The 11,729-nt window shown below is 49.6% G+C and overlaps 1 protein-coding gene across 1 annotated transcript in view; it reads right to left on the bottom strand.

Annotated features, from left to right (window-relative positions):
* Positions 1-1,165: 1,165 nt before the first annotated feature.
* Positions 1,166-11,729, bottom strand: part of SF3B3 (splicing factor 3b, subunit 3, 130kDa) — a 28,784-nt gene continuing 18,220 nt past the window's right edge. Inside the window, exons 16-25 of the mRNA XM_010284234.1 lie at positions 10,634-10,788; positions 9,303-9,477; positions 8,475-8,680; positions 7,419-7,575; positions 6,166-6,291; positions 4,874-5,086; positions 3,895-3,993; positions 3,298-3,441; positions 2,610-2,714; positions 1,166-1,600 (exon numbers count right to left, since the gene is read on the bottom strand). Of these exons, the coding sequence (XP_010282536.1) occupies positions 1,460-1,600; positions 2,610-2,714; positions 3,298-3,441; positions 3,895-3,993; positions 4,874-5,086; positions 6,166-6,291; positions 7,419-7,575; positions 8,475-8,680; positions 9,303-9,477; positions 10,634-10,788 (1,521 nt within the window). The 3' untranslated portion in view covers positions 1,166-1,459. The remainder of the gene's footprint in view (positions 1,601-2,609; positions 2,715-3,297; positions 3,442-3,894; positions 3,994-4,873; positions 5,087-6,165; positions 6,292-7,418; positions 7,576-8,474; positions 8,681-9,302; positions 9,478-10,633; positions 10,789-11,729) is intronic.

An 11,729-nucleotide genomic window follows, 5' to 3' on the forward strand; every position in this document is an offset into this window, starting at 1 on the left:
AGGGGGAGGACGAGGGGCTGGACCCCACCGACTTCAGGGGCAGAAAGCCCTTCACCCCAAGCAGAGGATGGGTGGGGGAAGCGGTGGTGGCTGGGTGCCCCATGGTGCAGCCCCTCTGAGGGTAGTGCCAAGCTGAAGCGGGAGAGCGGAGAGGAGGGCGCGTGCTTGCCCTCGCCCGGCACGGCGCAGGTGCGGGAAGAGGAAGGCACAAGGCTGTTTGATAGGCCAGTGCATCAGTGGGCCAAGGGCCACCCATCTTTCCGAGCCCCGGGCGGGAGGAAGCCAGGCCCCTTTGCCGAGACGTCCACGCATCAAGGGAGGGCTCCAGCTCTGCAGTGACAGACCTCCTGGCAGGACTAAGCCAGGGACTAAAGCCCAGCCTGGAGGCAGGATGGGAAGCACCAGCTGCAGAGCCTCTGCAGCCAGTGAACGGGCAGCAACGCCATCCCCAAACTGCCCTGGCAGGGCAGGAGAAACAGGAGCAGGGGAAAAGACCCTTCCCTCCATGTGTGTCCCAGGCAGAGGGGCTGGTTGCAGGACACGCTGCTGGGCTCAGGGCCAGCTCCTGGCCAAGCAGCGAGGTGAAGGGCAGGCAGGCCAACACCCGCAGGGCTGTAGCATGGCTCCAGCACCCATGCAGGGCACGGGGCCGAGGCTGCGCACCCCAGTCTCCTGCTCCCGCCAGGGCAGGAGCGGCTGCTGTGAAGAGGAGGAGCCCCAGAGTCCAGGCAGTTAAAAAAAAAAGAGGATTTTATTCCTTGGGTGCTGCTCACAGTCACAGCTTGGAGACACTGCTCTTGCCAAAGTTATTATGAAACAAATCCAGTCCCAGACTCGGGCCTCGCTCTTCCCCACCCCCAAGACAGTCAACATTGTACAAAACTCTATTTACAGGGAAAACAGTCAGAAACGGAGAGTCCAAATACCCCTTACAATTCAGAAGCAAACGTTCGAGCCAACTGTGACAGGCCCTCCACAAGGCCAGGCTCCCCACCGGCTGCCCAGAGCTTCTCGCCAATGACTACTAAAAGGAGCCTGGTAATCCCGAGTCACTCCACAGCCCTTTCTTTTACCAAAAAGCTGGGAAATTGTAAAACCCCCTTGATCCTACAAAGGCTCAACTGGAGCTGCCCCTACAGGGCTTTCTGCAAGGCCAGCACCAGACACCCTCAGGCCCCTGATCCTAAAGGGGGGCCGAGGGTCAGTCTGCGCCCTTCCTTGGGCACTTCACAAGGGGGAATCTCAGGAGCCTTCACCTAAGCAGCGGGATGTATCAGGAGACCTAATATCTGATACTGTATTTACTGGAGTCACATTACTTTGAAACATAAACCAAGAGGAGCAAACCAATATTTATAAAGGGGGGAAAAAATAAAAACCACACATTCCTCCTCCCAACTGCACTTGGAAGAGCATCCGTAGGAGTCCAGCGCAAAGCTCTGCTCCTGCCAGCTGCCGCTCAGAAAGCGTAGCGCGTGCGGATGTCTTCCAGCTTCTTGGACACCTCGGGTGGGGTTCGGTCCAGCTCTTCGGCCACATTTTTCTGCTTGTTAGGCTCCATGGAGTTGAACTGCTCACACAGGTCCCCATCGATCACATTCTGGAGGGGCAAGGAGGAGAGCATTGAATCGGCACAACACAGAGGCACTGAACCCTGCCTAAACGGGGAAAAATGGCAACAAACAGTTTGTTCCCAGGAGCTTCTTAATCCCGTCCTAGAAACAAGACCACGTTTGGTGACCTCATCTGCTGAATAGCAGCAGTTAGCATCAAATTAATTTACTGGCCAGCTTGATTAATGAAGGAGAAACCCAGAACGCCTGGGTGCAGCTGAAGCAGCGGAGACGGGAAGGGATGATGGATCTGACCAGGTCCAAGCGCTGTGCTGGGAAGGTGGGGGGAGGCTGTAAAAGACGACTGGAAGGCGTCTTCAGGCAGACGCGAAGCACCTTTGAGATGAGGTGTGCGGCACATCAGCCTCGGGCTCGTCGAGAACGCCCTCTGCGCTCAGACAGCTTCAGCTGCTGGGGGAGTTTTCTGGTACGACATACGTTACTCTGGTAGTAGTTACTACATGCATTACTCTGGTCCAGTACGCTGGACCCTTCCAGTAGCAGCATTTAGCAGCTGACAGCTTCAAACAGAATTCCTCAAAAGCAGAAATAGGCAGGAACAGCAGTTTCGTACGAGATTTCCCTTTTTAGCGGTGGCGGAAAAATAAAATGTGTCCCCCAGGCAACACTCAGTTTGACCGAGCCACACAAACAGCCATGTAATGCTGCTGCTCCTGATGGAAAAGGGAGGTGCTGTGGCAAGCAGAGAAACGCAGCAGCGGCACCTCTAGGCTTGGGTCTCAAGCCCAACCCTCAGAAGGCTCATTACAAGGGTTAAGAAATCAAGAGAGACACAGTATTAAGTACTGCTCTCCTTACAGAGTGCTAGTCGAGAGCTAGCTTCAGTTCCTGCCACAGTCACCACACCAGCTACGGCTTACATTGCCCCAGCCTTCCCCACTGAGTTGTTTCTGCCAGGCCTCAAAGCAGTTCGGCATATCCCAGAGCAAGTCTCTGCGCCCTCATGACCAGCTGATCCCAAATACCCAGACCTACCTTCACCGGGAAGTAGTAAGAGCGGAAACTGAGATGGTCTCGTCCACAGAGAGGAGGGTGCTCAGACCTTAAGTGCATTTCCACATGCTGGAAGAAGTCGTGATCCTGGGGAGATTAAAGAATTGGTGAGAGAACAGTTTGCTACATGCCAGTGCCACTGGCTAGGCAAGATGACACCCGCGCTGGCTAAACCACCACCATTGCCAGGTTCTGCTAGAGCGGCCCTGCACGTGGCAGCCAGCGTCAGGGTTACCCCTCACCACTTCCAGCCCAGGAGCACCCACAGCGGAGCTAAGCAGCCAGCTGTGCCACCGCAACCAGGATCAGGCTCCCAGGGATTGGGGCGTGCAGCAGCACAAGAGGTACAGCTCGAAGAGTGAATGTTTGGCATCCGCTGCTCCAGGAGGCTGCAGCAAGCAGAGCTATTTCGGAACAGATTTCAAAGAGCAGCGCAACAAGAAAAGCTCTTGTCTCTTCAGAGAGCCAATGCAGACGGAGGAGTTAACAAGCTCCTTCTCTTCTCTTCTGCATCAAGGCCCATCCCACAGCCACAGGCTTTCCTGCAGGCCAGGCTGCCACACGCTGCGGAGGCCTGGAGCTACCCTCAAGGGATGCCGCACATTAATATACTGGCTGGGATGAGCGCACAGAAAAGTGGCAGCTGTGCAGCATGACAGGGCTTGCTTACCTCGTGGGAAGTAAAAGGGACCAGGATTCCTATCCCCCCCGATAATGTGGTATAGACAAGAGATTCAGAGCCTCCTGGGATCAGCGTGGTCTTCTGTAAGGAAAGCACCGTCTCTCCCACGTGGTAATTCATAATCACTTCAGCCTGAAAGTCAGCCACAGAAACATGTTTTTTTCTTTAGCTTGTATAAAAGCATCAAAAGGCTTGAGAGGAAAGCAGAATAAATTCGGCCACCTGCTAGTTCTGAAACGCCTTTCTAAAGAGGAAGTGCCTTCCACCTGTGACCAGATGGCAAAACTCAGCATGCCGCTGAACCACCCTCTTGAGCTGGACAAACGGATGCGAGTAATGAGGGAAAGCAGGAAAAGAAAACGAGCATGCTGCTTCAATCAAACATCACCCAACAGGCATCGGCTGTGGTTTCAGAAACCGAATTTGGCTCCCAGTGACAGTGAAAACCAGTCACCCGCAGCACGGTAGCTCTGTAGGAGCAGAACTGCCAATCCATCTCCTGGACAATGCTGCAGAGGACCTCACAGAAAAGCAGCATATTCTTTTCCCACAATAAATAGCCATGTGCTGTCCATGAAGCAGTACCTTCTGTGATGCTCCATTAAGAAGGCCCCTGTCCCAGAGAGCTTTGTTGCCTGTGGGATCCTCATCTACCTCATCATTGGTGTTGGGAGGCAATCTCACCTGCGTTGAAAGAGAAAGAAAGAGTCAACGAGCTGCACATTATCTCCGGAGGATCCCTGGGGTCTTTCTGAAAGGCTGCCTTTGCCACTCTACAACAATCACTTCACACTTACAGCAAAATCATCCATTTGCCCCTCCAACAAAGCCTTTAATGACAACCCCATTGTCAAGACTGATGGCCTATCACTCCTGATGGCGGGACCTCACCCTGGGAGGTATGGTCACAACGGTTTGAAGGTGCTTCCCGTGAAGGAAACTGTTTGATGGATGTGGGGCAGGAAAACCGAAGAGGACTGATTCCTGTGCCTCGGCCAAATCCTGCAGGTGCAGTGTCCGACACTTGCTGAACTCTGCACTCCCGAGCATGCTTCAGAAAGAGATCAAAGCTCTGGCAGAAAGACCATTTATTCTTTCCTCCTCCCCTGATGAAATCCAGGCAAGCGGCAAGTGTCAGCACTGACAAAGCCAACTTTGGAGAGGAAGTGACAGAGAAAGCTGAATGCCAGCGATGAGGTTTAGCCAAGGAAAGTAAGAGTGATAACCCTGATGCAAGTTCTCATGGGCCCTTTCACAGTCACAAGCTTCGTTTCAAGGCATATTCACAGAAAGTTTTGGGGCAATTTCAAGACAAGTTATTGAATGCTTCAGAAATCTGTTTTTTGACCTGCTGATGCTTTCATTTATTTGCTTTAACTAACAAACTGATAAACTGCAGCCATCCGCTATGATGACAGCTAGTCACTCGGTAAAAACAAGTGAATGGTACAGGGCGTTGTCTCCAGCTAAGTACAGATTCTCATTCTTTTAAGACAGATCATGGATGTTTTAAGGAAAAATATGTTGTGTCCAAAAAGCCCCGACTTCTCTGAGGCACACTCACCACGCAGATGTTGCCAAACTTGTCTGCTCCAGCCACAGTGTCATAATCCAGGAGAGTTGCTGTAGTGACCCACCGGGGATAAGTGTCATCAGCAAAGATGATGAGTTGGTTCTCATTCCTTTTGTAGCGCACCCAGATGAAACTCTCCTGAACATCTGAAACGATCACTCTGTGCCCAATGGTTTGGATCCCACAGATGTAATTGGCAATGTGCTTTTGAGAGAGAATGGACAAAACCCGAGTGCTTCAAACAGGGAAGTCTAACCCATTAACTCTGCCCTACTCCAACTGAAACACTATTTCCCTCTGTGAAGTAGCGCTCACCGCCAGTTTCCCATCATTCCCTCCAAAAACTGCCTCTCACTTGTGGCATACTACAGCCCCAATCTAAATACACTGTCAATACAGGGCCTTGCAACCCAACACCCACCACGCATCATTCTCAGCCTGCTGAATACCAGTAATATCCAGAGAACAAGCACTGAGCCTATGAGCCACGATGGCAGGGACACTCCTGTATGCAGGCATTGCTTTAGTGTCCCCTCGCTGCTGTGGTCATGAAAGACCCAAGAAGGAAAGCTTCAATTTTTCATCTGAGTCATATTTTAGGAAAAAGAAACCAAACCAAAACCAAAACAAAAAACACCCAACTCACAAAAAAAAAAGTTCCCCTAGAAGTTCCCAGTCTGCCTGTGAGCTTGCTGGAATTCCTTTGTGCAGTAATGAGCGACTGGCACAGGTTCTGCAGCTTGCATGAGAGAAGGAGGAGCAGGCAATTAAGAGAGAGAAAACCATGCTCTGCAATTTCTTTTCCTACCATACCAGCCACACTGAGCAAGAAGGATCATTACTTCAAGGAGAAAATCCCCTTTTTAAGGTTCTGGGGATCTGAAGAGGTGCTCACAGGCACCCTCCGACTTCTGTCCCCCAGCCTGCTGATCACTTAACCTAAAGAAACATTTCCAGCAGTTGTTTTGTATCTGGGTAAGACCTCCCACATTTGCAGCAGGTGGCCAAAGGCACAGTCTGTGAAAGTTTCACAGGTTTGTGAAACTCCTGCACGCATCCACTAACAGCCCGAGTTGAGCTGGTACAAAAAGCAACCTGCAACACTACTGTCTGAATGGTGATCGGAAAGCGATGTGTGCTCGGGGTGCAGATGGGCAGCACAGGAACCCAGCCCCAGCTCTGAAGTCCAAGTGCACAGACACACACGGGCTGAAGTAGCAGCTTAAACCCTTGTTTCATATTGCTCCAAATTAACAGCTCTGATCAAGAACAAAAGCTGATACCTTATTCTCACACTTCCGAAGCAGTTTCTTCTTGCCCAGGTCATATACACGCAAGAGCTTTCCGACTCCAATTAAGACTCTACCTTGGAACGGCGCAATGGCTGCAGGAACCTCCTCCACAGGGGTCTAGAGAGGGAAGAGGAACACTGTGAGACCCCCATTAACAGAGCTAACCTTACACCAAGCTTCAGAATGGATTCAGCTAATGGTTCAGTCTGCCTAAATCCATCCAGATTGTCTATGTTTTAAAACAAAGGCATGGATCTAATTCAGCCATCTGCCGTAGATGCTCTGAAGGTGCCAATGAAGAAGTGTTACATCGGAACAATGACAGCATGCCCACAATTCCAGTAACTCAGACAGGGCTGAGAAACCTCCCACGGCTAATCGATCCAAAAGCATCAGCCAGATGCCAGGGAACATGTAGAGAGCTTCCAGCTACAGCATTCCCAGACTGGTTGCACTGGCTAAGAGAAGTTATTTCACATCACCAGCTCTGTCAACTTCCAAGTGGCACCAGAAGAGGCCCTGGTCCCGGGCAGAATCCACTCACTGCATCAGGACCATAGGAAGTGAGTAAGCCACAACATTCCTTTCCACATGTTCATCTGCTCAAATCTCAGCCATGCTGGAAGCACGTGGTAAGGAGAACAGAATTTTGTTTTAACAGAGTTCTGCTGAAACCCTCACTAAAGCCCCAGAGACCTGTCAAGCAAGTTGGCCACTAGGTGACTAACCATTTCTACACACAACCAAAAGAGGATCAGAGGAAAGATGACAGCTCACATCAGCTTCATGAGGTCAGCCAAGCACTGACAGCCTTAGCACCAGGGCTCAAGTGGCCCAAGTATGAATTCGCTTTGTAAACAAGTGCTCAGAGCAGCTCTCTGAGCTCATATTCCAAAAAGGAAACAGAGCTGTTTCTCTCCCCTCCCTAACGGGGGCATGAAAACCACTGCTCCTTTCCCATTTACCCAATTAGATGGATAACACCATAGCCAAGGCAAAGGACTGGGACTCTTGGGACATCTGTGTTCAATCCTCTGCTCTGCAGAAGATGTCCCAAATGATTTCGTAGGAGGAAGCTTATTTTCTCCAAGGCTGCTTCCAGTGTGTAACATCAGCGTGATGACCTTGCCCAAGATCCACTGAGTACTGCAATATGACTATAGCATTCAGGGTGAAGCAACAGCTATTCCAATACTGCCTGCAAATGACCCAGTCACCCAAACAGGCCTTTTCATCCTTCTCACCTTGTGCAGAAACTCCAGCTTCTCACCACTATTCACCAGCTTGTACGTGTAGACAAATCCTCCAGCAACTGAGCGTGGGTTCAGAATCAGGTCCTTGGCAACTCCCACCAGCACGTACCACTCATCACCAGTATTGGAGAACCGGCAAACAGCCACGCTGGGGATGACAAGACATGCTGGAAGATCAGCGTGATCCCAACACTAAACTAACACTGCGCACATGGACTCATTCCCTGACAGCACAATGTGCACCTAGCCCGGCAGAGATTTGGGAGCCCAACACAGACAGTTCATTTTCAGAGGTCGTTTTTCCTCCCCGAAGAAATGCTTCACGCAGATTCCTTCATTCTTCCACACCCTCCATATAAAAAGATGTGCTCCAGCTGTCACATGTGCCCAAATCATTACTTTTATATGCCTTCACAATGCCCAAAGCATTACTTTTATGCTTTCACATGCTAGGCACTGCCTAGCAGTGGGCAAAGCTCTGCTAGAAGCTTGGATATGTACATATAGCTTTCCTCATTTTCCAGTGTTATTTCCTGCCCGCTGCCTAGCTCAGCCAGGTTGGGAGTCCTGGACAAAACAGGACAGAGTCAGCCTTTTGGACTAGCATGACCTATCTCCACCTGCTGAGGCACTTGCTATTCTTCATGGTTATTGTGTTGGTCTTCCCCCCCAGTCCCTCTTAACACTTCCTTTCCATTTAATCTGTTCTCAGTTTATCTGGATGAGCGGGGGAAGTGAGAGACAGCAGCAGAACTGTCTTATCTGGCATTTACATCCCCGTGTTGTTCTTCAAGCACTGGGGTCCAGCAAACACATCTGGAGCACTAGCTTAGTGCCATATGCAGGCAGATCAGGGTGGGAAGGGAAGGAAAGGCAAGACAAAAGCTTTAAGCATGTGTCAATCGCTTCTGGAATTATCAAATCAGCCTCTTGATAACATGCTGCATCTGGATCTCAACTCAGTAACAGCCGAGCAAAAGAAGGAAAAAAGCACATAAGGCTCGTCACAAGCAGAGATTTCTTGCTGCAGCTGGCGATGCTTCTTACCTGAAGGCAGCTTCGTTCTGCTCTAGCTGGACCAGATCTAACGTATTACCCTGGATGGGGTTCATCACCCTGATAACAGAGGCCCACTGTCCATTCCCTGCCTTGGGAGCGCCGAAGATGGACTCAGGAAGATTCTCATTCAGAAAGGCTGCAGCCATCTCTGCAGCCAACTCCCTCTCATCCTCACCTGCAGCCTCCACCATTTCCTATGGCACAGTAAAGGGCAGGAGAAAAGAACAGCTCAGTGGATTTCCTTTCCAGACAGGCTGATTCTCTGCGTAGCATACAGCCTCCCTGTTTCCCCTAAGCCCAGGTATTCCAGGGCAAGGTACCGCCTGTGAAGACATAAAAGCCACCAAATCCCAAAGCTTCCATCCACCCTGAGCTTATTCCCAAGGGAGCCTCTGCAGCTCAGAGCACACCAGTGTCAGCTCTGCCCTGCCCAAGGGGCAGTTGTCTGGGGAGCCATTTCTCTGAACCAACAACTCTGGAAACAACACTGAGAAGAAAATAACCCACAGAAATCCCAATATCCTCAAACAGCCACAGAAATCCCACAGAATGGTGTTACACAAGCATGACTGTCCTCCAATTCCTGCTTCTTAAACCCTGCCATAATAACCCGCAAAGAAAGAAGCATTGGGAAGTAGCATATTCCGCTGAAATTTGTGTTTTGAGGTAGATCACTTCCTTCAGCCACTGCATTCACACTGGACACAAAAAGTTGTAGGCAACGATGGCTGGGAACTAGTAAGCAGGGAGGATTTCCAGCTGCAGAAGTCCCCTCTGGGGAACAGATGTGCAATACCTGTCCCCCACCCCAGTTACCTCAGCCATTTGCTGTTTCCTCTGTGCCTTGGTGGCCTCAGTGTAAGCATTGTGGTCTGTCTCAATGATGATCAGGTTGTTGCTCTCTGGGTGAATGACAAATTTTCGGGGTGTGTACTGCAACGGGAAGGCAACCTGGTTGAAGACTGCCCCCAGCTTCTCCAGTGCCAAAATCCTGGGGGACAAAGATGTGACGTGTTGAACAAGGTCCAAAACCAACAGTCCAAGAGAACAAAACTGGAGTTGAGCTTTACGTCTGTGAAACTGGCTACTGCTGGAGACAAGCAGCACCTTATTTGGGCCAGACGGCAACTAGCAAACAGCTCCAGAGAGCACAGCAAAACTAGCACCCTAAAATGGGAGCTTACACTTTGGGACAGGCATGCTCTGCAGCACGGGGTCCTTGACATGAGCGCTCTCACTGTCCCAGGATGCGTTCCGAGCGGTGCTGAAGCAAGTCTACCCCACGAGGAACAAAGCACGTGGAAGAGGGAAAGTGCATGTTTGGGGAACACATCATCTGAATCTAAACGTGACACAGATTCTGATACATAATCAAATGCTCCTCAGAGGCACTTTAGTTAAAAGAATATGAAAAATGCAATGCCCAGTCTTTCTTCCTGTGACTTGCCAGCTGAAATGCCAGTTCTTCTGGCATTTGGTAACTAAAAACCACAAGTCTCTCCAGAAAGAATGACTCCTTTAAAAGCAGTGAATGTTGTAATATTTCAATGAGGACAGATATGAAAAACATGTCTGTTGGAAGTGCATAAAGCAGAGCTCCTGAATTTGTGTTCCTCTATTATTTTCGTCTATCTTTTTAATATCTAAGCAGAACTTGAAAAAGGCAACAAATACACCCCTGTCATGCCTCTGATTTCTTAAATCATGTGGCTTATTTTCTGCCAAGTAGCCAATTCAGATCACAAACCACAAGATCCTAATATATAACAGGTTCACATTTATTAAAAGCTTCCCTCCTGTCAAAGGATCAGAAAATTTAAAGATAACTTGAATTACATTTGTTACTTAAAAAAGCTGGAAAATACAAATCAGAGAAGTGCACCCGCTTTCTTTTTTACGGCATACCTGTCCTTGTATTCCATTTGTTTTCTGAAATCCATCCAAGTGTTTCTATCAAATCATTATCCATAAACAAAAATAACCTCAAAGCCCGCCGCCCCCCCCCCCCCCCCCCCCCCCCCCCCGCCCCAAATTCTTGAAGTAAGTCACTTTACCTCCTTCCTTTTGGATGCTGGTGAGAATTCACCTCCCCTCCCCCTGCCTGGCACCCTGGCGGAGAAGTATTTGTTTTCCCTATGGGTTCTTACCTTAAGGTGTTTGTGGAGATGGCTACGATGCCCTCAGGGCACTGCTCCGAAGCAAAACCAGAGGCAAACTCCAGCGTCTCATAAGACAGGGGAGTCAGGTGGAAGCGTGACTGATAGGAATAACTGAGCCAGGAACGGCTTGACATGGCCAGCACCTGGGAAAGACAGACAAATTTCTTAGGTCTGGGGACGGAGGCAAGCTCACTCGCTCCTTGCAGTATGAATGGATGTACAGCGCCAGACTCTTGCCCACTAGAACAACCCAATTTTTGCAGCTGGACTCCACCCAGCTCAAAGCATACCTTCAGGGACACTGCTTGCTTTCAAGAGACAGTTTTCTCTGGAAATTGCGTAGGGCACCAAGAGGAACTTTAAAGACAATGAATACTCAAACTGAGGCACAATAAAAACTGCTATCTGTAAAAGCCAAGATAACAAATACTTTCATATCTCATTAAAAAACCCCCCACAAAACAATAGACTGTCCTAATGGGAACAGGTCTTTTAAGATATTTACTGCTTTGTCACAATCCAAATGCTGTAGCACTCTAAGTGAAATTCACTTAAAATAATCAGTAGCCTATTTTCAATCAAGTTAAAGGGAAACAAAGGAAGCAGATGGACTTCTGAACTCTTCGGCTTTATACATTTGGCTAAATCCATTTCAGTGCAACCTTACTTTCTGCCCGAGTGACAAAAAAGCTGGAGTCACACTGAAACACTTGAAGGCTACTCCAGGCCCATCACTGATTGGCCATAAGCAGTTTTTTCTCCCCATATCGTCAGACAAGGAACCAAGACTGGTCTCAAAGCAGAAAAGTACCCGACTATACTATAAGCATTCTCTGCTAGAGCTGCAAAGCACCGCATTCCCAAGTTACAGCTGGCAGACTGGCAGGAGCAAGCTGAAGAGATTCACCCAGTGTGCCGTAACGTTAAAGCAAGCTCATTTCCAGATCCAGCCCCCTACGCTGACCGGCAGTATTTCTCAACTCTGAAAGTGTCATCCAAAAATGATTCAAGCAGGGGGTGGCTGATCTCCCCAGTGCCACATCAGAAAGGCTGGAAATGGCACTTCTCATGGAACACGCTCTTC

This window comes from Phaethon lepturus, unplaced genomic scaffold (genome assembly GCF_000687285.1).
Source record: "Phaethon lepturus isolate BGI_N335 unplaced genomic scaffold, ASM68728v1 scaffold33393, whole genome shotgun sequence".
NCBI lineage: Eukaryota > Metazoa > Chordata > Aves > Phaethontiformes > Phaethontidae > Phaethon > Phaethon lepturus.